General features: G+C 42.7%; 2 protein-coding genes across 15 annotated transcripts in view; one reads left to right on the plus strand and one right to left on the minus strand.

The window, feature by feature from the left end:
* Positions 1-3,814: 3,814 nt before the first annotated feature.
* On the plus strand, positions 3,815-9,980 carry KLHL34 (kelch like family member 34). Its single transcript, XM_059051150.2, has one exon. The coding sequence runs from the start codon at positions 6,924-6,926 to the stop codon at positions 8,871-8,873; it is 1,950 nt and encodes a 649-aa protein (XP_058907133.1). The 5' UTR covers positions 3,815-6,923; the 3' UTR covers positions 8,874-9,980.
* A 1,986-nt stretch (positions 9,981-11,966) lies between these two features.
* CNKSR2 (connector enhancer of kinase suppressor of Ras 2) overlaps positions 11,967-25,206 on the minus strand; it is a 258,376-nt gene continuing 245,136 nt past the window's right edge. For 5 of the 14 annotated variants that reach the window (XM_059051148.2, XM_067023648.1, XM_067023646.1 and 2 more), the window contains one exon: positions 20,267-21,582. In XM_059051148.2, coding sequence (XP_058907131.1) covers positions 21,578-21,582 — 5 coding nt within the window. In that variant the 3' untranslated portion in view covers positions 20,267-21,577. Of the gene's footprint in view, positions 12,470-14,064; positions 14,262-19,428; positions 21,583-25,206 lie in introns of those variants that run through there. The other 9 variants (XM_059051140.2, XM_059051142.2, XM_059051141.2 and 6 more) reach the window with 4 other exon arrangements.

Raw genomic sequence — 25,206 nt, forward strand, 5'->3', positions numbered from 1 at the left:
ACATCCTGAGTGACGACATTAAACGTTACTCAGAGAACAGCCACTTGTTTAATGACGGTTTCTTGTCCATGATTCTATAGGTAAGTTTTAGTAGATACTTTTGCAGAATGTTTCTTAACAAATGGACAAATGCCACAAGATTTTCAGGCTGCTAAGATGACAAATTATAAGAAGTTGAGAACAAAACTACCCTGTAAGCTCCCTGGTGCTGGCAAGATCTTGGGTAGAATTTTTCCCTGTTAGTCACTCACCAGCATCATTAGAGAGATTCTGAAAATAGCAGAAGTAATTGGCACAGTGGACATGCTGGCCATGGGTCAGACACAGAAAAATTCAGGAGAGGGTATAATATCTCTATAGAAGAGTACTGGTTTAAAAAAAAAGCGCATTTAAAGTCCCAGGCTCAACAACTCCTTAAACAGGTGCTGGTGACTGGAGAAATTTACTAACACCCCGAGGGTGTTCTACGATTTTAGTTCTGGTTGTATGACTTGGTTTGTACTAGGCACTCATGTGGAAAGATGTATAAGAGACTCTGAGGTTGATGTCAGACTGTTGTTTCATCTTTCTGAAGAAGGTTTGACCGTGGGAAGTCATAGGTTTGGTTGCCTGTACACACCTGAATGTGCTGACAGCTGGCCCTCTGGGGTCAGATACTAAGAGTAAACCCACTTCATTGTGCCCAGAGGCAGGGATTCCTCCTGAGACAAGGATTCCTGTGAAAGTCATTTGTTGGGAAGTAGTTCTAGAAAAGACAGGCAGGGGGCTGGCAATGTGAGACAGGGAAGGGAAGGTCAGGCAAGTGTGTGACACCAAACAGGGTCCCACAAGAGGTAGCTGTAGCTCAATCGGACAGGGGAGCTCTGGAAACAGTGTGAGCCACACTTGGAAAGGGAGCTGCCCTCCACCTGTCAGTCAGTCGGTGGTCAAGGGTAGCCCCTGGGAGATGTAAATTTGCGGGCACTTCTGCTTCTGTTCATGTGCACAGGGAAGGTGGGCTCCAGCAGCCCAGGGGTGCCTGCCCACAAAGGGACACAGGTGCTGGTTGCTGGGAGCAAAAGCCACTGGGATTGATGTGCACAAAAATGGTAAAGGGGTCGAGGGGATATGGGTGGGGCTCTGACAAGGTTTGCTAAATCACTTCTCCTTGGACAAGTTTCCTGTCTTCCCCGAGCCTCAGGTAACTCTTCTTATGGCCTGGCATGTTCTACTTATATGTTTTCTTTCAAGGTTCTCTATTGCTAGAAGGTTCTTATTTATGCTGTGGCAAAATTTTTCTTTGTAACTTCCACTTACTGGTCCTGGGTCTGCCTTCTGTGCCTCCTGCCCTTCAGAAAGTTGAAAATAGCCATCATTTAACTCACCAGAGGGTTCTTCCCTCTTAGTCTAAAATCTCCAGCTCCTTCACCTGCTCTCTCCATGAGAAAGAACATTTCCAGACACACCCTCTTTCTGGCTGCTCTCCTTGGGCATTCCCTGATTCATCAAAGGGTCTCTTAACATGTGGCATCCAGATAGGAAAACTGGCTACACTTACATTCTGATTTGAGTATTCAATCAAGTGTTGAGAAAACGCTTCCGTTACCAAATCATCTCATGCCACAGAGATCGCTGTTAATATTGTCAGCTTCTCTGGGGTAGGGAAGGGCAAACAAGTCCAACAATCTATTTTAAAGTCATATGATGTGGGGCACAGCCACTGAATTTTCCCGTCTAAGTCTCCAACCTCTGACCTTTCGGAGCTAGTGGGCTTCCTCTCTTTTTTTGGGGGAAAATGTTGACATTACGTCCAGAACAAGTTATTACTGAGATTAGTGAATTCGAGATGTAGCAGAAATTATGAACAATTCTCTATGACAGTGGTTCTCACACGTTCATGTGCATCAGAATCACTGGGAGGGCTTGTTGCAAAGCAAATTGCTGGGCCCATTCCTGGGGTTTCTGATGCAGTAGATTTGAGGTGGGGCCGAGGATTTACACTTCTTAACAGGTTCCCAGGTGATGCTGCAGGAGGACCACTGAAAACCACTGCTTTATTACATTTCCTGGCTGCTTAGCCTCTGGTATTATGAGTTTTCAGAGGCTTTAAGGGAGGGAGAAGGAAGAGAAACTGACATCTATTGTGTATACTCGGGCCAGGAATGGTCATAGATACACAACTTAATTTTATTTTAACAGTGCTATGAATGTAGAAGCGGTATCCTCCTTTTAAAAATAACAAAATGACACTCACAGAACTTAAGTCACTTGTTTAAAGTCTAATGGGGCAGATCTGGAATTGGAGCCCAGGTCTGTCTGAGCCCAAAGCCCAGTCCTTCCCCACCTACCACACTGCTTCTTTAGCTGTCAGCTGGGCCAGAGAGCCAAAACCACTCAGGATTTAAACACACACACACACACACTCCACCCCTTGAAATCCTTTCACTTGAACTGCATGTCACAAAGATAAAATAATATCTCACATACCCCAAAAATGGTCTTGTTAACCTGGGTGAAGTTAACATGGGATTTTTTTTCTCTACTGCATGTCTGTTATTGTTTGTAATCAAGTTTTCACAATTAGTTTAGTTAAAGTGTCAATTTCGAATAATAAGCTCTCCATGGAGGATGCCAGAAGCCGTGTGTTGGAAGTATACTGGTATTGAAAGGAGTCAGTAATGATAGATGATAAAGAGTTAACCTGCCAAGAACTGTATCCTAAATATCACAGGGCATATTTTTTAGAATGTTGTGGTTTTGAGAAAAGGTTCCCAATGCTATTATTATACACATCGTTTTCTTCCGCAGAAGTGCATTACAATGGATGAACCTTGAAGACATTATGCTAAGTCAAAGAAGTCAGTCACAGGAGACCATGTATTACATAATTCCATTTACGTGAAATATCCAGAATCTATAGAAATAGAAAATAGATTAGTGGTTGCTTAGGGCTTGCGGGACAGGTGGTACAGGGAAGTGAGAGTTAAAGGGCACGGGGTTTCTATTTGAGATTATGAAAATGTTCCCAAATGACACTCTGGAGATGTTTGCATAACTCTGGAAATATGCTAAGAGCCACTGAACTACTGTACACTTTGAATGAGTGAATCGTATGGTATGTGGATTATATCTCAACAAAGCTGTTACCAAAAAAAGCACATTACATTTGCAACAAAAATTTTAAGTGCCTATTATACATGGACGTTTGTAGTTTTCAAATTTTTTTGACACATACAATTATTTTAGAGGTGAGAGCTATGGAGTGTACGTTTAGCTAGGTAGGGCCAAGTCAGGGAAAGTGGAGTGCCACGGCTGACCAGCACTGCCACTTTGATGTGGGAAGTGAGGCGGGTGCTTGGAGGACTTTAGTTCTAGGCTCTGTCACAGGAGGTGCAGATGTATGGAAGGGATCATTGACAGCAGGTCACAGTCTTGAGAAAGGGGTGGGGGGGTTCAGGATAGATTGCAGGGTCCCAACAGTCATGCTGGAGTGTGTAGCTGGGCCTTCGGCAGAAGCCTGGCCATACAAAGTGGGGTGTGGAGGGGCTGCTGGGGCGCCGGGGGCCCTGTGTCCGGGGAGGAGTAGTAGCAGTGCGTCTGACTGGATGCCAAGAGCCATGTGGGGCTGGCCTTGGTAAAGGACTAGAGTTGTAGGGCAGGGGGCTAGGTGAAGTGGTAGGGCCTTCTCTCAGTTGCAGGCCGCCCATGGTGACCCACTTGATTCCTAGGGATGTTAGCTCATGGCCATACCAGGGTGTGTCTGCAACCGCAGCTGTGTGAAGGGAAGAAAGAGAAGCAGAGAGAGAGAAGTAACTGTCTCAGTCAAGTTGCTCGTAACAGCCCTTTACTCCTCCAACAGTCTCATTCCCGCTATCTGTTCAACTCAACATTATTTATGCCAAAGACTGTGACAGGGGCTGGATATACAAAGACCAAGAAACAGTCCCCAGCCTCAAGGAGTTCATAGTCTAAAGAGGGAGGACAACTTAGAAGCAGATCATTTTCAACAGAACAATCACATCCTAGTTAATATTGCCCAGAAATTCAAATATCGATACTTTCCATAAACATTACTCAAAGGACAAGAATGTTCTTGGATGGACTGACAGTTACATTTTCTAAACAAGACCTTGTAGACACATCTAATATGAGCATTGCTTCACTTAACACATTTCATCATATCCTCAATGGCAAAACATGTTGAGGTGGCATGTTGGGCTGGCAATGAACAGGTACTTGTTGTATAAAATTGGATTTTTGATGTCAAGAGTTTAAAATCTTCTGCAGCATCTCTATTCTCAAGTAAGTGTGACATTTTGGATTCAGACTGAATGCATGGTGATGGACAGATCTGATGGGCTGTGGTCCAATTTCAGGGTGAGAAATATGCTGTTTAAAAAACTGTATTTAAACTTTATCGCTCTGAAGTTTGGTTTAAATAAACTGACTGTGTGTTGCACTATTTTATTTTTATCATACATGAGGTCACATAATATAGTGGGGAGGGAGGCCTGGATTCTAGTACAGACTCTGTAACTCAATATCCAAGTCACCCAGACAAACTGTACTCTCTCTGGGGCTCATTTGCCACATTTTTAAAAAGAAAAACAAGAAATTGGGGAGGAAAGGAGAGGGTTTGGCTAAATGATCTCAAATATCCCTTCTAGCAAAATTCTATCAGGTTGAGTAAAGGCCATTTAATTTCACCATACAGATCTGTGCACAGCAAACCAAACTGGTATTTTATTTTTGAACTAAGAATTTTAGTGCTTTAAAAAAAAAAAGAAAGAAAAACCCAAACCAACTAGCACTGCCCCCCCACCCCCATCTGTAGCTCTAACATTAGGAATTCAAATTGCAGTATTTTTAGTCTCTGGAGTTTAAGTAAGCCCTTAACCCGAGCCCCTGCCTGCATTTTATAATTTGACTAATTTAAGTCATAAATCAGTTTCATCTTTGACAACAAAGCAAAATCATTTTACTATTATTTTTACGCACTTCAAAAATTGCTTCTAACTGGAGACCCTGTAAGTACCGATGGCATACCAGGCAGAAAATGATGAATTTTATCCTTCCTTGGATTTTTTTAAAAAAATGAAATACAACCCTAACTCTCAGAAATGCAAGTTATTTCAGATGCCTTCAAAAGGTGCACTTAAAACAGATTACCAGAAGGGTTGCATTAGAAAATAGAAAAATCAATTCTAGATGAAAGCAAAACACACAGAACCCTCCAAACTGGCAAGAAAGCACAGCTATATTAATCATTTAATTATTTAAGAACAGGGTGTCAGAGATGAGAAATGCTTTCCTGATGTCTCAAGATTGGGGTGGTTTTAGTCATCATTTCCGTGCTGGGTGCATCTTATAAAAATAACTTCATGAGGATGGGCCCTTCAAAACTCCAGTCTCTACCGAGCTTTGCAACCTTACTGCCCATTATCACGTCACGGCATTGAGAATGGAGCCCTCAGTAATTACATCAGAGCCTGTAAAGTCAGGGAGACAAACTGGAAAGAATTATTTTCTTAAATGAAGTGGTCATTCAAAGGCAGAAAACGCAAGTCACCTACAATCTCCTTGTCCACTTTGTCAAGGGATGGGCCAGGTGGGGTCTAAGAACAGGAAGGGGGGACTCAGCCGGGGTCGGGGAGCTGGGTGGGAGCAAATTCCTAAAACCGGAATGTGAGACAAGCCAGGGAGACCTCGGGAAGGGCGCAGAGTAGGCCCAGCATCTCGCAAGGGTGAGTCCAGGTGAGGGGCGTGCTTCGGAGCGCCGCTGGCGAGGAGCGTCGGTTCGCCCCGGCGTGATTCCCGCCAGTGGCTCCTCTGAGCGCAGTGGCCTCCTGGCTGTCAGGGCGCAAAATCGCCGCTTAATCCCCGCTCTCGCTGGATTAATTCGGGCCTCCTCAAAGCAGAAAGTTGCGAGCCAGGGGCTTCTTTCCCAGGCGCAGAGACACCGGGCGCGGGGGGCGACACTCCTCCGGACCAGTCGGGCGCCCCTCCCCAGAAACCAACAGGCACAGGGTCCCCGCGACTCGCGCCTCTCCAGTGAGCGCCTCCCGCAACCCAGCCGGGTTCCCGGGATCCCCTCGTGACCGGCGGCTTGTGGGGTCGCCGGAGTCATGTCCCACGCCCGGGCCGCTTACTCCCGCGTCCCGGTCCTCCGTTCTCAGCCAGCAGCCGGGGCGCGGGGCGGGGCGCGCCGGGAAGGCCGAGGACGCGCGCTATTCCTGTCGCTGTGAGCTACCGGCATGTTATGTGCGGCGCCCAATCACGCCTCCGACCCTCCGCGCTGACCCGAGCCCCCCCTCCCTAATCCCCTAGGCTTTGATTTGATCCTCCGCGCGGAACAAGCTCACCTCCCTTGCCCCGTAGCTAGTTATCCCTGACCCTCGCGGGTGCCCGCAGAACCCTCCTTGTCCACCCCCGGGAGGTCAGAGCTCTCGCCCCGCGCTCCTCGGACGGCCCGAGTCGGGCTACATCTGCGCATCTGGGCCGTCGGAGATCCAGCACCCCCCTGGAGTCAGTCTACCTGCAGCTCCGCCCTTCCAGGTGATGGTGCGCGGCCACTGCGGCCCCTGGCGCGCAGGTGTGGGCTCCCCAAACTGGGCCGGGGAAGGGGCGTTGGGCAACGCTCTGGCAGCCTCGGCAGCCACCGAAACCGAGCCCTGCACCTCCCGGAAAACTCCAAACTCCGTGTCCTTCGCTACTAGGGGCTTCTGGAAACCGTTTCCCGACCGGATTTGCTCTGAGAGGGGGACGGGGAGATCTGCGGACCTGGTTGAAGGAGGCCTGGAATTTAAGCTGAGCAGGCAAAAATGGGCCCCTGCTAGGGGCTCTTCGGCTCGCACGGGGGACCCGGCGGCGCCGTGTCCCGGAATGTCTCCGGCCGCGCCCGGCTGGCCCCAGCCCCAGCCCGGCCACTTCCCGCCCTGGGCATCATGAGTTACTTCCTGTCTTACTGCAAAGCTCATGGCGGCGCGCTGCTTACCGGCTACCAGGCCCTGCGCGCTGAGGGCTTCCTGTGCGACGTGACTCTGGAGGCCGAGGGCAGCGAGTTCCCCGCGCACAGGTCGCTCCTCGCGTGTTCCAGCGACTACTTCAGGGCCCTGTTCAAGAGCCACACCCGGGAATCCCGGGCGCCCGTGATCCACCTGCATGTGCCGTCGGCGGCCGGCCTGCAGCGCCTGCTGGACTTCATCTACACTGCCTGGCTGCCGCTCTCTATGGACACCGTGGAGGACACGCTGGAGGCCGCCAGCTACCTGCAGGTCACCGAGGCCCTGGGGCTGTGCGGCCGCTACCTGGAGCGCCAGCTAGCCCCTGAGAACTGCTGCTTCGCCGCCAACGTGGCGGCGCGCTTCGGCCTGGTGCACACGCTGGGCGCGGCCGAGCGCTGCATTGTGAGCCACCTGCGGGAGCTGCTGGTGCGGGGGGCGGGCCCCGCCGGGCTGCTGGAGCTCAACCCCGCGTCGCTGAGGGCCGTGCTGGGTGCCCCTGACGTGGCGCGCGTGCCCGAGGCCCAGCTGCTGGGCCTGGCCCTGGCCTGGCTGCGGCAGGAGCCCGAGGCCGAACGGCTGGCCCACTGCGCCGCGCTGCTCGAGCGCGTTCGCTTCGGCCTGGTGCCCACCGACGTGCTGCGGCGCGTGTACTCGGGCTCCGGCCTCACCCTGCCCTCCCGGGTCAAGGGCCTCATCATCCAGGCCCTCAACTACCACATGTCGCCCTCCCGCCAGCCGCTCATGCAGGGCGAGCAGACCAGCGTCCGGAGCCCCCAAACCCGCATCTTGTTGGTCGGGGGGTGCAGGGGGCGGGAGGTGGTGACAGAGGAGGTCGTGGCCCCCCGGCGGGCGGCCATGGGGAGGGGCGCCGCGGCGGAGCCCGAGGAGGAGGAGGAGGAGGAAGAGGAGCAGGTGGAGGAGGAGGAGGAGTGGGAGCTTACCCAGGACGTGGTGGCCTTTGACGTGTACAACCACCGCTGGCGCAGACTCACGCGGCTGCCCGCTCCGCTACTGGGGCACAGCGTGTGCGCCGCGGGCAACTTCCTGTTCGTCCTCGGCGGGGAGAGCCCGTCGGGCGGCGGCTCCTCCCCCACAGAAAATGGCCTGCGGGCGGTCACGGCCCAAGTGCACCGTTATGACCCGCGCTTCCACGCTTGGACGACTGTGCCCGCTATGCGGGAAGCGCGGGCCTATTTCTGGTGCGGCGCCGTGGGCGAGGGGCTCCTGGCCGTCGGGGGCCTGGGCGCGGGCGGCGAAGCGCTGGCTTCAGTGGAGATGTACGACCTGCGCCGGGACCGCTGGACGGCGGCCGGGACGCTGCCGCGGGCCCTGCACGGCCACGCGGGGGCCGTCGGGAACGGCGGCGTCGCGTACATCTCCGGGGGCAAGGCGGGGAGAGGCGAGGGCGGCGCGAGCAGCCTCCGGGACGTGTTCTCCCTGGGCCCCGGGGAGCAGGCGTGGAGCAAGAGGGCGCCCATGGGCACGGCCCGCTTCGGGCACCACATGGCCGCACTGCGCGGCGCGCTGTTCGCCTTTCTGGGGCGCTACGAGCCCTTCTCCGAAATCGAGCGCTACGACCCCGGCACCGACCAGTGGACTCGGCTGCGGCCGCTACCGTACGACCGCTTCTGCTATGGGCTGGCCGTGGTGGAGGAGACGGTGTTGCTGCTGGGCGGCCTGAAGTGGCGGGACTCACGCCAGGTGCCTACCCGCAACGTGGTGGGTTATGACCTCGACCTGGACCGCTGGGAGGACACTGGCTGCGCGCTGCCTTGGGCCTGGAGCGGCCTGCAGTGCGCGGTGCTGCAGCTGGCCGAGGGTGGGGACGAGGAGAGGGAGGGAGAGCCCGGTGAGGCGCCAGATTTAGTGCTGGGCTTAATGGGTCAGTGAGTAAGTCACACCTGACCAGGCTTACAGAGCAACCCGTGGGCTTTTCCTTAGGCTTGGCCAAAGAGGAACATTTCCCCTTACTCTGAGAATGAGAGACAGGACGGGTCAAATTTAGAAGGCTATATGAATCATCTTCAGTGAACTGGGGATTTCTAGAAATTCTCATGCTGGGCTAGAGATGGACTTTGAAAATAAAACATGACCCTATTTTCCCTCTGGTAGTTAGTGTTTCCCAGGCGCTAAACAGTGATTACTTTTGTGCCAAACAGCCAAAAAACGTACCGTAAGAAGTTATGTACAAGACCAGAAAACTGTTAGCTATAAAGACTGTAATAAATGGTTCTAGAAGATGGCATTATCTGAATAAATAAATATTTATCTGAATAAATAGTGAAGGGAAAGTGCCTTGGTTAAACACATGCAATCATTGTAGGGAGAACTATGATTTTATGATCCAGAATCATGGTTATAGATCTGCTCTGATGGTTTAATATAGATTTGGAACTGAGAGGAAAAAAATCTCTAAGAAAGCACCATTTTTTTTGGAGAAAATAATCTAGGTTAAGTTTTTCTGTACTTCATCCTTACTTACCCTAGTCTGCTTTTGCCCTGGCTTTTGGCAGCTCATTGGCTTTAAGTTTTATTTCTGCAGCCCTTAGCCATAATAATCAGGCTTCTTTGGTTTAGTGGAACACCTAACAAAAACAAATCAAAACCCTATTTCGTTCACCCTCTTTAAATGTTCATTCTGCAGACATGCTGTAGGTAATATTTATAAAAAAAATTTTTAAAGTTTATTTTTAGTGGTACCCCCCCCACCCTCTGCCCCAACTTCCCAAAAGAATCACAGAGAAACGAAAGAGGAGTAGGTGAAATTTTAAAGTTCCTGTCAGGTAAATGGGAAACCAGCTTGATTTTGCAGGCTCTCAGAGAAGATTCTTGTATACACTGGACAGGTGCTGCTTCTGGCTTGTACCACCAATGGAGTGACAAAGTTAAAACTTGTAACCGGGGGTGGGGTGGCGGGGTGGTGGCGGCTGTGTGATTAGGTCACAAAGAAATGCGATGAGGACTGCATGAATAAAATAGGTGCTTTATAAGGATTCATTAAGAGCTGAATTTATTTGACTTCAGTTTACAGTGCTGCCTCTCTCCTAGATTTGAAACTAATGCAATAAAATGTACAGATATATAGTGTTAAAAGGTCTCTTTCATGCTAGGCTAGCCACGAGTCTTTTAAAATTCATTAGTTTAATTTTTACCATTTAAAACAAGAGCCAACTTTACCAAAGTAAAAGCCACTTAGTAGCAACACAGCTAGTCTTTCCATCAACTGCTCACTGTTTCCAGGGCACAACCTGGCCACTGTATCCACGACACATCCATCAGGTACAGATATTTTTAAGTAAGTGTACACATTTGGTCTAGTAAACATTAACAAGTCTAAACAACTGTAACAAGCACACTTCATTTTAGGACAAGAGGTTTTTGTTTTTTTGCTTTTTGTTTTTTTACATATACAAAATCCCACAAATTTAATGTGCGTCAATACCCATGCAGTAAATAAATGTTTTTACAAATAGTTTTTTTAAATGATAAAAATATTACACCGGACCCAAAATTCCATACAAACATTAATACATGATTTCTCATCCATTTTGACTAAATATAGGATTACTGAAAATGTGCTGTAGAAAGGCCACTCTCCTGTACAGTTGTGCAAAGTCTGCAAAACGATAGTGATTCAATGGTGGTTTCAAAAGCAAAGGAAAAGATCCCCGCTGTGGAGTTTTTACTTTCTCCTCTACAGCAAAAATATTCACTGGCAGATATCTGAACTCTTAGAGATGAAAGTACATTCATTCACTGAGCTGTACAGGCAACAGTATAAAGCTGATTAGAAGTAGATTTTAGGATATAGACTAGTAAAGGAGGGTCTCTTCCTCCTCCTAAAAAAACAAAACCCAAAACCAGCAAATTGTGACTTATACGTTATGCAGCCAGACACTAAAAAGCAGCACAGTCATTATCATGCTGTGATCACTTTCAAAAACGAGATGCTTATAAATGGAAATATATGAAGAGGATTTTTTCATAGACTTCATCCACTCTATAGAACAAATCATGAAACTAGGAAAAACCTCTAAAAATTGTTTCTCTCGTATAATTCAATGTAATATATCTCTGAATGACCATCATCCTCTTGCTCCTCAGGAGAGAGGTACATTTTTCTTTTTCAACATTGTTTTCTATATTAGAACATACATCAGCCTGTAAGTAAACATATTTTACTTCCCTGCCTGAAGTATAATTATATATAAAGTTTAACTAATAGACTAGGGGGAAAATTGACCCTAACTGGGAAGTTGATTCATTTATGTTTATACCTTGTAGCTTTTTAGAAGTTGGAGTTTAAAAACATGAGTTTGGGCTGAAATTATATATATATATATATATATATATATATATATATATATATATACACACACACATATATATATACATATACACACACACATATATATATATATATATATATATATGTTAGCTGCCTTTCTGGGTGAGTTAAGTGTGTTTTAAAAAATCCACTCTCAAAGTCCTCTATACACAATCAGCATTTCATCACTACAAAAATAAAGGAAGATTTAAACCAAGAAAATAAAGCAGCTCTATCTTCAATTTTGGTCTCAGTTACAAAAACATCTTACAAAGCTTTGCCCTGATACACCATTAAGTGTCCCCATGGATTTGGAATACTATTTCCATTAACCAGCTTTCACAAGTTAATAGACTATTAAGACGAATATTAGATACCTGAACTTTTCTTATGTTGATGCTCTTCTGTTTTGCTTAACTTTTGTATGCGCATCTACATTTCACAAAAATAAAACTACAGCATTAAACTTTGTGCAATGTTTAAGAAAATTCTTAGAACATTTTAATAAATATAAAAAAGGTTTAAATTCTCTCCCACCCACAAGGATGTCTGCACCTGAAAAAATGTGATTCAGTTTTGAAGTCTTGTTTATATAAAATTAACTTAAAGGGAGAAAAGATGACCTTAGATAGAAAACCGCCTTTTTGTGTTTTTTTCTACTTGAAGACCACCTGTCTTCAGAGTTGTCTGCAAAAGTTAATTTTAAGTCATTGAAGACAGTTGATTTTGCACATGGTAAACATAAGCTGAGCACTAACTGCATATAAAATATACAAATGCTCATTAAAGACAGTGGTATTATGACCATATAGGGTTTGTTTCATATAGTTTTGGTAACATTGAAGTATAGCTTGTCAAGTGTCCCACACGTTGATATAAAAACTACCTTATATACTTGTTCAAAGTACCAGAAGGTACCACATGGCCAGAGGGCAGCATACACTTACACATGCGTTTCAATGTATGAATGAGTGTGTGTTAGGGAGGAAGTGATTACATCTACTTCAGAAGAAATACTTAATGGGTCATTTGAGGTGGTGTTCTGACAGATATCCAAGAAAAGATCGAGGTACATCTGCTTCCATTGTTGGAATTCTTTTGATGTCAAGTCTGGATTGTCTAGGACTTTATCAATAATGGCTACTTCCCCTTCTCTGGCCTGAAAAGCAAAAGGATTCAACAGTTACAATAGGGACAGACTGTTCTTCAAATTTAAAATAAAAAGTTAATAGGCAAACTATTAAGAAGCCCACAAGAAACAGCTCTGGTATACTCAAACTCAGCTATTTAGACTCAAATACTAGTGTACTTTTCTCTACACGCAGGCATGCCTCGTACTGCCCACTCTGTATGGTTTATTTTTTCTTCTGGCCTGTCCTGTTTCCCATCTCTGCCTACGGAAACCTTCCTCATTCTTTAACAGCCAGTTCATATGCCTCTCATTTCTTGAAGCCTTCCTTTGACAACTGGAAAAAATGTTTTCTCCTTCATTTAGATAAGTCCCTGTAACACTTGGTCACTGCTGTTGAGTGGACTTACCACATTCTATGTCTTGAGTTAATTTTGCACTGTCCTTTTTCCTTCTGCTAGATGGTCACTTGGTGGTTTGGACCTGAATGGGGGTGGGGTGTGTGGCTCTGGGAGAAGGGAGGGTTAGGATATCTTTGGACTAGAAATGGGCACCGGAATTATTCTTATGAATATTATAGCTCTTTTAAAAATTCTGGTCTTAGTTACCAATAGGCCATTAAAGTATCCCATGCATTTGCAATAGTACTCGCATGAATACCAACTGAAAGCTAATTGACTGAAAACTTGGCTGCCTGCTACCAGAAATGTTTTCAAATCATGCATTTCCTATTTTATCTCTTTGGTATTCACCTCTGTTTCAAAAATCACAAAACCTCAGCAGCATACTACAGATCTGCAATATTTCCCAAAGGAGCTCTTTGACCTTTTGTTTCCTGAAATTACTGCGTCACAAACTCTGTATGACATTTCTTTTCTGTTTTTTAGTTTTCCAGGGTGCAGGGTCTGCTTAGGGAGAGTGTGTATGGCACGCCCTCTCCCCTGATACACACACAGTGAGGGGGCTGACTGTTCTGGCTCCTTCAACTTCCTGCCTCTGTTTCCCTTTCCTCACCACCTCCTTCCCAATCTGGGGGTGGCATAAGACTGGAGACTATGTAAACACTTATGGAAATGTATAATAAGAAAGTAACATGTCAGTTGGGAACTGATGGTGTATACAGAACAATTATAAAATTTCTACATGGAACATGAATCACTGTGGCTTTACTCCAAATATGCTACAGGAGATATTCACAAAATATCTCAAACAATTTTAGCACCCACTATTGCATTCTGCATGCATGCTGTGTTCTTTTAGTAACTATATTAATTCCACGACATGGCAAATTTATCTTAGGAAAACGAAAGACTGAGGAATAACACCAGCCCTGCATTTTTGGAAAAAAAATTAATTACGTCCAGTTTTCTCCTAGAACTAAGTCATATAACATTTAGTCAGTGCTTTGAGATGTTAATAAAAAGTTAACGTCATTTCCTTTTGGCCAAATACACTTATTATGGTAAAGAAACAGCTCGGCTTCGGCTTCGCATTCGGTATGTTTATCCTCTGCTCCCCGCACCCCCCACCATTTTGTATTTTGTCCCCTGGAGTACCTGATAATCCACTTTGAGTTCAGGAACGAATCTCTTAAAAGGAATTTCTCCTTCCATTTCATATCTTACCTTTAAAGTGCTTTTGAGAATTCTTAGCCTGTGTAGTTTTTCATTCATCACAGGATCATTACATCTCTTTATAAATGATAGCTTGTATTCCATCTTGGTTGAAATGCGATGTTCTCCCAGTGGTGACAGACTGGCTTGCTCCAATGCCCTATATAAATCTTGCAAAGAGTCTCCTAACTTTTCTTCCCTACTTTCACCTGCAATGTCCAAAAAAAAAAAAAAAAAAAAATAAGAGAGAGAGAAATAAATCCAGTGTAATAAAACAGTTATTTGACACTCCAAAAATCTACTAAAAAAAAAATCTGAAAAACAGGATAATGAACGATTGGGAAAACACTCTCTTACATTAAAAAAAAAAAAAACAAAAAAACCAACAACAAACCCCACCAAACCCACAGTTGCTAGTTATACTGGGTAAGACTAGCTACAGGCAGCCAATTGTTTTAGAATGATCAATTAACAGGATGCTTTGATTAACAAAATATTCTCTTAGTAGCAAATCACTGTACATATCTTGAGTCCATTAAGTTCAAAGAATTAAGAGTACAAAAGGTACACAACACAGAAACAATCCTGCATGTAATTTAATATTTTAAAACATTAGTGAATATCCCTTATCATTATACTGATAAGCATAGAAGTGCTAAGTAACAGAGCTCTCGTGGTTTAGCAATACTGAATGAACTGATTTTTACATTTTTCCAGACTTCATAAGATGGAATGGCATTCACTGGAGTATATATCATTGTAAAAATCTTCTAATAGTGTGCCGTAGAGCATTATTAGGTTTCATGTGACTGCCACAGTAATGCCTGCCACATTGTAAATATAGTAAATGATCATAAATTATCATCAATAATAATGCTTTAATTAGAATGAGATATGGGAATGTTTATATGCAGATGTAAGCGAAAATCTGGCATGTACTAAAAGAAGCTACTTAACATTTGAAAGACCTGGGAAGAAAACACTCCAATTAAATATTTTTGAGAAAAAAAAATTAGAGACTGGTTCAGGAAAGGATCTTAGATCTATTTGAACAAATCAAAACTCCCATATTATTCTTGAATTGTCTGAATATACTGATGTCATATCTTTCTCAATGATAAACAAAGATGAACTTGGATTTTGCTTGGATTGGGAGATAGGATTAGGGTTATATCACATTTCCTTTAATAGAGAGCTTAAGAGTCCTATTTGAGGAATACTAATTACATTGGCCCAAGAAGTAAACATGGAATGTTGTTCATTCCACCGTGGTCCATGTAAATATTTTAGGCTTTCTGTCATAGTTAAAAAAAAAAAAAAGACGCCCTAATTGGTAATAATGTAGTTAACATTTTTAAGTGCCGGGCAGTAGGGTAAATGCTTAACATTCATGATCTCATTGAATCCTCACAGCAGTACTAGGACTAGATCTATTTGATTTTCATTTTATAGCAGGGAAGTACCTTGCTCAAGGTCACATTTAGTAAGTGGTAGAGCTAGAATTCCGACTGGGCACTCTGGCTCCAGAATCCATGATTTTAACAAGAATTCTACACTGCCAATTTTGTCAGGAATCATTTGAGCTGTGTATTTAACAGTACGTGTTAACGAATTTGTGATACTTGCTTAAAATGCAGCATTCTAAAAAAAACTTTTTAAAAGAGTATACCTAAAGCTGCCCCCAAAGCCCACCAACACAGTACCTTAACTTGAGGGGATCATCTTTAGGATGAAAAAGTAACTTCATTTAAGTTTCATATTCAATTTTTGGCTCTGCTGCTGAGGTTGGCAACTATCGGTAAGTATGATTGTTGAATCCTTCTATTAGACAGCTCTTTGTTATCAGCACCTGCTATAACTAATTCCTCTATAACAAATTTTAACTTCCTAATCATATATCTAAGTTGGAACTATAATCTAAAAATACAAAAATCCCTTTAAGCAGCATTTTAATTCTCTGTTGGCTCATCCTTCAATGTTTGCAACGCCTAGAGGATTTTGAGGGGTCGGGGGACAGAGGACTGTAAAAAGGAGGAACTGCCTTGTGGGCTAAGAAGATTGAAATGAGATAAGGAATTTTAACCGAGAATGGTTTGGAGCCAGAAAGGCACGAAATTATAACGTCATTCAGAGCAACTAAATGGAGTTGTAAAAACAAGGATACTTTTGAACAGCATAATTCCATTTCATAAAATCATAGGCCAGGAAAGAATCCTGAGGAATTATTTAGTAGTTATCATTCTTTCTGCCTCAAGGCAAGACTGCATCTTAAGCCAGATGTAATTTCATAGAGCAGAGGGTGGGAGAGAAATGGCAGGCCTAACAGATGTGAATTATAGTAGTCTAGGTATCAGGTAGCCTAATGTATTATTAGTTTTTCAGTTCTTGAAGGAAGGTAAAGAAAAAAGGGATTCAGATTATTATTATTATTAGGATTTAAAGGAGGCGGAAGCATTTGCACATAGTAAACTTTTATTTTAAGATAACCTTCTTCCATATTACCTAACACTGTAGGGAGTATATATTTTGTTGAAAAAACATTCTTACCCATTTTTCTTTCTCCTCAGTTCTTAAAGTTTGTGGAATACTGAGCCAGATGCTTGGATTTTTAAAATAAAATTTCAATGTAGTTTTACTTCTAGAAGTGGAAGTAAAGCTTTAATATAAAAAGTGACAAACATAGCTAAAAACTAAGTTTTTTTTTTTCCTTCTTGCCATTAAGGGGGGAAAAAGCGTTCAACCAAAGGACAACATAATTCTACAAAGAACCTGGTTTGACAGCTATAAGAAGAAATGAGTATGGATTTATCTCTGGGCAGCACATTTGAACAGGGCATCACAATGAGACGGAACACAGAAACATTTCCAAGTAGAGTAATGGAATAGAGATATTAGAGATAAGTCAGGCCCCCTTCCCCCACCCGTACACATCATACACATATGCAACACAAGACACAGTAGTGGGGTGAGGAAGGATGAAGGATTGAGATGCCAGGCTACCACAAAATGCCACCAATTACTTAACATTTTAAGACTAGACAAAGAGTCCTTTTCTTTCCAAAGGAGGGGGAGTGAGGGGCAGAGTCACATTATAAGTCTGATTCACTGTGCTCAACAGTCAAAACAACACAGAACTCAACATTCAAGACGAAAACAGACCTTTATTTTCTTTTATAATTTTCAATTGGTTTCCTTCTCTTTTTTTTTTCTCAGATGAATACCAATTAAGTCAATTGGGGCTACCGCTGCAACTGAAAATGTGAAAGCACCTTTATCTTCTCTTTTTGCCCTCTTCTTCTTCGTCTCCTTCTTACTTCTCTTCTGGTTTCTCTCTCTTTTAAACCCTTGCTTTTCTTCTTCTAGAAGAGGCTTGCTTTGGAAGAGGAGGCAAGCACTCGGTCAGGTCTGCTTCCTGATTGACTTTCTTTCAACGTGCCAGTTCAGCCCTTGGAGCACTGGCCCAAGCCCAGCTCGTTTGTAATTTGAATGAATGTTTTCTGCAAGTTGGCAAAGTGTAGAAGACCACATGCAAACCACAGGACATATAGGGGAACCTTCTGTGATTCCTAATGAGGAAGTGTATCACTGCTACAATGAAATTTTACTTTGTATCTAACTTATTCAGGAATTCTGGGCCTATGAAAGAGTAAATTCCTTCTCAAATTATATTTACGTTTACAACATGTAAATTAGTCCTGCGTCAGACGACACGCTTTTCTATTCCAATTTTATTAAAGCGAAGAGAACATATAAGGTTCTCTTTCCTATATAAAATTTCATCGATAGATTTGAGGATCACAATGAAGTTATTGGTAACTTGTACTCTGAGCCAAGGGAGGGTCATTTCTGGCTGTGTCATAAGTGGCAGGGCTGGAAGAAGATCCTCTTTCTTGTTTCATTTATACTCTAGCTACACCATGAAACACTGTGAGGCTAGAAATACGCTGAGCATCACAACAGTTCGTTGTCTGGTTCTTTCAGGTTGCATATGACCTCCACATAGAGATAAAGAAAAGCTCAAAGAAAAGATTAGCCAATGCAAAATAACAGTTGGTTGGAACTTTCTTGCAAATGGCTTATTAGCAGATGATAATGCATTTCTTCAAATACTGTGAGGTGTTTGGTTGATGTATTTCCTTACATTCATGCCCAGTGGTTATTAAACTTTTTTGATTCTACACCCTCACGAGTTAAAACACTTCTGTTGATAACTTATATATACTTATTACTCTGTATTAATAGATATGCCTATTGTAAGATAGACACAGAAAAGAAATTCGAGAAAATGAGATATGAAACCTGAGGAGAAATCCCAATTTTTTTTCTTCCTGTACCTCACCCCATGTGTACCCTCCTTCAGAGACTTAGACTGTGACTTTCCCTGAGCGTATATGCCTCGCTCTCCTTTGCATTTCCCAATCTTCTACCTGGCATGGTGTCTCATGCACCCAACGTTTAAACTGAGTGATGGTTTTCTCTACTTTAGACACTAAGTACTCCAAAGAGGGCTCCCTATCAGGTGACTGTGTAAATTGTACGCTAGTCTCTTGTGTAATTTCATTCACGTTTCTTTGGTGAAAATTAAGAAGAGCAGAATACAAACGTGGCGACCTAAAATGTCATTCTGGTGTCCTTGCTGTTTCCCTGCCTCTGCAATGATAATGTGGAAGGAGAGAAAAAATGAAAACAAAACAAACCAAAACGAGTATACCAACTGGGCTCTTGAAGAACCAAGCCAACAATGAATAATCAGTTCTGGTACATGGTTTGGAAGGGAACTGTGCTCTTTTAAAATTGGACAATGATGTCCTCGTGAAAACAGTTGTTCCTTCCACAACACAACTGGGTAATGAGCACAGAAGGTTGGGAAAGGCTAAGTCACAAGTGGAGAGAAGGCTGGACATAGTAGCATTAGTCACCAGTCAAGTGTGAGAGGCATTCGGTCTTCTACGGCCACAGAGTGCTCCAAGGCTTCCAGGCGAATGGCATCATGTATGCGGGGCACTATTCTCACCATGAAAGGCAATTAACATTTGCATTGAGACATGGGACTATTTTCTGTGAATACTAATTTACCAGTGCGCCATGATGAACAACTTCTTTATATGTAAGGTGACAAAGTTTTAATGGGTTTAATGTAGAGAGGTTTACTGTTTGTAGGTTTTATGCTAAAGATGATTCTGTATTCAGGAGTTTACACTAATTTGAATTGTTTTATAATGAAAGATTCGCTCTCTTTAATTCATGTTTTTATATAACTAGCTACACCTTGCATTGTAAAACTGGGGGAGGGCAGTTTGTTATCTCAGAAAAAAAGCATACGATTTTAAAACCTGGCTTTTACTTGTCACTCTGTAATCAACTACCCTTTTCATAATTAGAAGTAATTGGTTTATTTTCTTTTAGGCCAAATAACAATAACTTCTCTGATGAAAAACATTGAGGAAAAAACCCTTCTTTTGAAAGGACAGCTTGAGTGAGTCCACCAATATTGCTAAGTGGATTTTTACAGAAGAACATGTGAAACCCATCCCTGTACGAATGACCTTGTGCTTCACCAAAATTAAGTACAGCCCATACCAGTGTCTGTCGATTCCTTCTGCACAACAGGAAAGCTTACTTCCATAAAGAGTTAACAAAAGAGACAGAGCTGAAGCTTATTCTACACTTCATTCTCTAAGCATGTAATTTCTGCCGAATTATGTTGTTTAATGCCACAAATATATGACAGTGATTGCATTTTCAGGGTATTACGGTAGTTTTTATGACAAATAGTTCAGACGGCAAAATCTTGGTGTCCTTGGCATTGATTTATTGTCCCAAAGGGAAGGTTCTTTGAAGGACAATCTCAAACATAAATGACGGATTCTATATTTGCCCACAGAATTTAGAAAATGTAACTAATAGAGACATGAAGGTCAAGGTACCTGGTTCTTAGGCAGGAATTCATAAAGGGGACAGTTTAAAAACAAAGCTAAGAGATGATCATATTTAAAAATTAATGTGGAGTCCCCACATTCCTTAATGAGAAAAAACTAAAATTCTTCATATCATAAAATTTTACTATGACTTAAACAGGGAGGACGACCCAAGACAATCCCACTAATATTAAATGCCAACAAAATGCTTTTTGATGCATTTCTATATACCAGAACCATCATTTTTATATATACTTAAAAAAACACATTAAAATGGTTAGAGCACAGAGGCAACTGTAAGGCAGATCAATGTGATTTTATTCACAACACAAATTCCATTTGTGAGAAAGAAGCATAGATTACTTCTCTTTAGAAAGATATTTACTATCAAGCATACTTAGCAAATTATTTAGCTATCTAAAAAGATCTGATACCAACTGGCCATATTTTTATTTTTACGTAATTTATATTTTTACAAGTATTCACATTATGCAATACTACACACTGTGGCGACAGGAAGAAAAAAACATTTTCAAATACAATGTTAAATTATCTGTTCATTGCACAGTATGAAATATCCATTAATTAGCATTGAAATTATTACAGAGTATCTTATCCAACTAAAGGAAATTTCACATCCACTACAGAAGAAAAATAAGCAATACTGAGCCATAAGTGGCCCAGTTACATAGTATTAAATAATATCTGAAGCTAGTTTGAAAGACAACCAGACAAAATACTTTTTCAAAAGTGAAAACCACAGCCTATAGATTTGGAAAATTTTACAGAAAAGAATAGCTCATGCCTGTCCTATGAGGCAACACCATTTGTATACAAGTGCCAAGAAATAAGGAGGAAGTTAGGATTTTAGCTGAGGAATCTAATAAAGCCTGGCATGTGGGATTTTCTTCATTAGTGTCACCGAAAGCAGTCTCTGTGTTGCACCTGAATACACTTTATAATAGAATAAACATAGTAAGTTTCAGAGCAGGTTGTGTATACCTTGCCTTAATCGATTACACTTAATTTAGTACAATACAGCACGTCAAGTTTTAAAAATGCAAAATACACTTAATACACAGAATTTGCTTTCTCTGCTTTGCCTTAAAGAGGCCACCGAAGAGTCCATTAAACAGCCAGGGTTTTCTAGTTATTGGAGCTGATCCCTCTCCTTTCCTGTGTCAGGAGAACACAACTGAGCCCTTCCCCAGTCAACAATACCCTTCCCCTCTGTTCTCCCACAGAAACAGCAGTTTTCTGTCACTGTGCTCCATCTTGATTGGCTTTGATCTTATGCTAGTCCCAGTGGAGAAAGCTCGCATTCTTCTTAAGAGTGGCCTGCCCCTCTTAATATCCCTTTAGGGAGGCCCCCAATCCAAAACACTTGATGCTCTAAGCTTTTAAAAGTCTGTTTTCTGTTATAAACAGCAAGGACGAGGCCATTTTAGTTGCTTGCAAGAGGTTGATGTTGAGTCTGCGTCGTGCCGACTCTCTCCGATCTAAATTCTCTAAACATTAGCTTATCAATCTGTGAGTCCAATGGGTTGAGTGCCAACAGAAGTGGATCCGATTTGGCATGGAGAGGTTCTACCAACTCTCGCAGTGTATTAGCCTAATATGATAAAGCAGTGATACAATATGATGAAAGACCTGCGAGTGCCATTATTTCCAAAGCATATTAGTATTTGTATTAGAAATACCATCATGCAATACCCATGAAGAGAAAAGAGAAAAATATGGCTAGAATTGCATATGGTTTTAATACCATAATGTCTTTCTGTTGGCATGCAAGTCTACTTGGCCGAAAATGGGACACTTTTTGTTTTAAGCTTGGTTATCTGGAAACGCCAATCTTAGGTTTACAAAATAATACACAGTGCAGATACATCTTTTCCTGCCTCTATACCTGTATACGCATATCTGTAATTTTAATCAGAAAAGTTTATGTTAATAGTATTCTCCACACACATGTAAAATGATCAGTCTTTCAAGAAAATTAAACTGTAGTTCTATACAAGATGTTTCCTCAAATTCATCCAATCAAGAAGTATGAGGAAAAGTTTTCTGCTCTACCTTCTATCTAACTACCCTGATTCACATGCTACCAGGTGCTAAATGGTGAGATAGAAAAGCCCAGCTAGTGTGGCTCCAAGGAAGTGGCCGAATGCTGACCAACACAAAATGAAGAGAAGCGAAAAGCTTCACAGGGTCAACGTGATGAAAGGGTGACTTGACACCTGCGCACAAGCCACATTCCAAGGAATTAAGAAACTAGAGGAGAATAAAATTTCTGAATGACCTGGGACACTAAGAACTATTGGGCTAAAACAAACTAGTCTCTTTTAGTTCATTTTATTTTGGATTTTGAGGAATGCAAATATTGTCACCAGGCACAAAGCAGTGATATTTTTAGTTTCTAGCCTAGGGCAAATCTTTATCTGCTACATCCTGTAGTACCTTTTGAGTTATATCAAGAAGACAGAACAAAATGGGAGAGGGAACAGAGACAGCATGTTGTTCATTACTAGCTCCCTCAGAAAATGCGAAGGGAGTGTGCTGGCCATAGCACAGTATTTAGAAAATAGGATGCAGCTTGGTCCAGAAATCAGCAGAACTAATTTTTGTTTATCATATCATAACCTTCTTTTGCAGAAAAGGGGCTGGGAACTAAGCAATCTTCATAGGTAGGTCAAATGAAACAAAAGATAACACCTCATTTTTTAGAAAATTATAATACTGGAACGCTAGCTCTGGATTTTACTACTTTGTTTCATAAGGTTATGGAACTTCAAACTGCAAAATCAGAGGCAAACTAATGCTGGGCACAAGGTCATTCCTATACTTAAGCTGTTTCTAATTTATCTATGCAATTCAAACATTACCCCCTTAGAAACAATGTCACATGAATGGTTTAATTTCTAGTGCACTTAACCCACACTAAACCTGAACTAGAGCCTTGGTAACTAAGTCACATTTAGTTACATTTAAAGACACTGTGTAGGATTGGTAAATTCTACTTCAAGAGACTGGAAACACCTCCTCAGTTGAGGCCTTGCCAAAGTGCAGGATGCTGGGGGGTGGAATGCTATTTCAAAGTGACTACAGCTATTTCCTAGGCTGTATGTACTAACATAAGAGAAGACAGTTCTCTTCAGCAAGGTGTCTCTTCAACTAGCCGTGGTCAGGACCACTGGCTACCAAATCTCAGAGGCAGAGGCTGGCTTGTCAAATACAGATTCCTGGGCCCTATACTTAATCTACTCAATCAGGATTTCTGGGTGTGGAACTCAGGAATTTGCATTTTAAGCAAGCAACCCAGGTGACTCTTGTGCCCACTGCAGTTTGAGACCTCCTGCTTTAGGCCAGTCACATTGTGAGGGCTGAGTGGAGTGATGCCAATTTTTTGGATTACACATGTAAGTAGTTTGTAAGTCAGAAGCCTTTGTAGTTGGGCAAGTCACATAGGGCTTTATTTTTAGTCTTGTCACCGGTATAACACTGTATTATGTAACTCAAATGATTTCAAGGTTTTTGCTGAGGAATCTGATGGAAATATCCGTGTCTACTGAGAACACAGCAAAATGAAAGAGGCCGCGGTAAACTGCTAGAATAAATTCTTTCAAGCTACACTTTTAGGTAGCATTAAATAGTTCCTCTTTACTTTTGAGGCAAACAGAACAAATATACAGATACTTCCAGACTCAAGCCCGTTGAATCAACTCTGTCTTGGTGTGTGCATTCTGAATCCCAAGTATGAACAGCATGGGCAGGCCAGGAGGGTCAGATATGATGGACTGCTGTATGGCTAATCTGCATGAAATCTCTAAAACACAAAAACCCACTTCATAAAGATACTGTTTGATGAAAGTCTATCTCTGACTTCTGTGAATCTTATATTTATGTGTCTTTAAATTTTTGCAAGTTCCTTTCTGGTTCTCAACACTCTCCTTTTCTCTCCCTTTGTGTTTTCATTGGGCATTCTCTCTCCCTATTTCTACTCTTCTCCCTTGTAGCTGACAACTTCATTTATCCCTACTCAAATAGTCAAAACATTCAAACCAGTTAAAATTACTTATTATAGTGACAGACTAATTTTATGCCTGTTTTTTTAAAGGATCAGTGGAAATTGCATGTTTCTTAAAGACTCTAAAAATTAAATTATATGGCTCTTGATTGTTTTGTTTTCTTTTGGCCAATATCCTGACTATAAAAAATATTTCCTACTTCCTGCTATTAAAATATACCTCACCATTTACCAAGCTTTTAACCAAGTACATTTTGAAACAACAGCAACATATCTATGCTACCCCAAGAAAATCAGTAATGTTTCTGTTTGGCATATTACTTAAATATTTATTGAGCTTCCATTCATCACTGAAACCCCCAATTGTGAGGCCACCAGGCCAGATGGAAAGAAAAAGATCCTGTTTCCCTGTTACTAAACCCCTCGAGATCTGAATGGTGCACCCAGATGTAATGCCATGTCGAGTCACGTATAGGATGACTTCTTCCAGTGTTGATCCACTTCTCATGCAAGAAACTGAATCTATGTAGGATATGTTGAGAAGAATGTTTTTTCCCTCTTTGTTTTATGCATTTAAAACTCTTTCTACTCAAATAATAAGCAGAAATAGAAATTCTAGAAACATAAGTTTTAGAAAGGTAATCAGGCTTCTAATAGTGTACCTGCTAGGAAGAGCTGATGATCCTTCAATCAAATCCTGATGATTAGATTATAGGGTAAGGATGGAGGCACAAACATTTGCAAGAGAATGATTAAGTTTGAATACAAAATAGGTTAAAAAAAATGCTTTCCTTGCAGCTTCCCTCATGGTGCAGTGGTGGAGAGTCCGCCTGCTGATGCAGGGGACGCGGGTTCGAGCCCCGGTCCGGGAAGATCCCACACGCCGCGGAGCGGCTGGGCCCGTGAGCTATGGCCGCTGAGCCTGCGCGTCCGGAGCCTGTGCCCCGCAACGGGAGAGGCCACGACAGTGAGAGGCCCGCGTACCGCAAAAATAAAAAAGAAAAAAAAAAGTTTTCCTTAATGATGAAAATGGAAATAAGAAGTGCTTAAGCCAGAACAGCATTTTCAAAGATTCCTACTTCTGAGTTCTAAGAGAAAATTGGATCCATATACTCCACTTCCATTATCAGTGAGCCTGAGGGCAAATTTAAGGGCAAAGCCACTGACAACTGGTCTTAAGCTGCTTGCAGATAACAAGGCAGACATGCAAGC

This window comes from Kogia breviceps, chromosome X, assembly GCF_026419965.1.
Source record: "Kogia breviceps isolate mKogBre1 chromosome X, mKogBre1 haplotype 1, whole genome shotgun sequence".
In the NCBI taxonomy this organism is placed as follows: Eukaryota; Metazoa; Chordata; class Mammalia; order Artiodactyla; family Physeteridae; genus Kogia; species Kogia breviceps.

Coding starts and splice junctions, on each gene's coding strand:
- KLHL34 (XM_059051150.2), top strand. CDS start 6,924: ATGAGTTACTTCCTGTCTTACTGCAAAGCTCATGGCGGCGCGCTGCTT.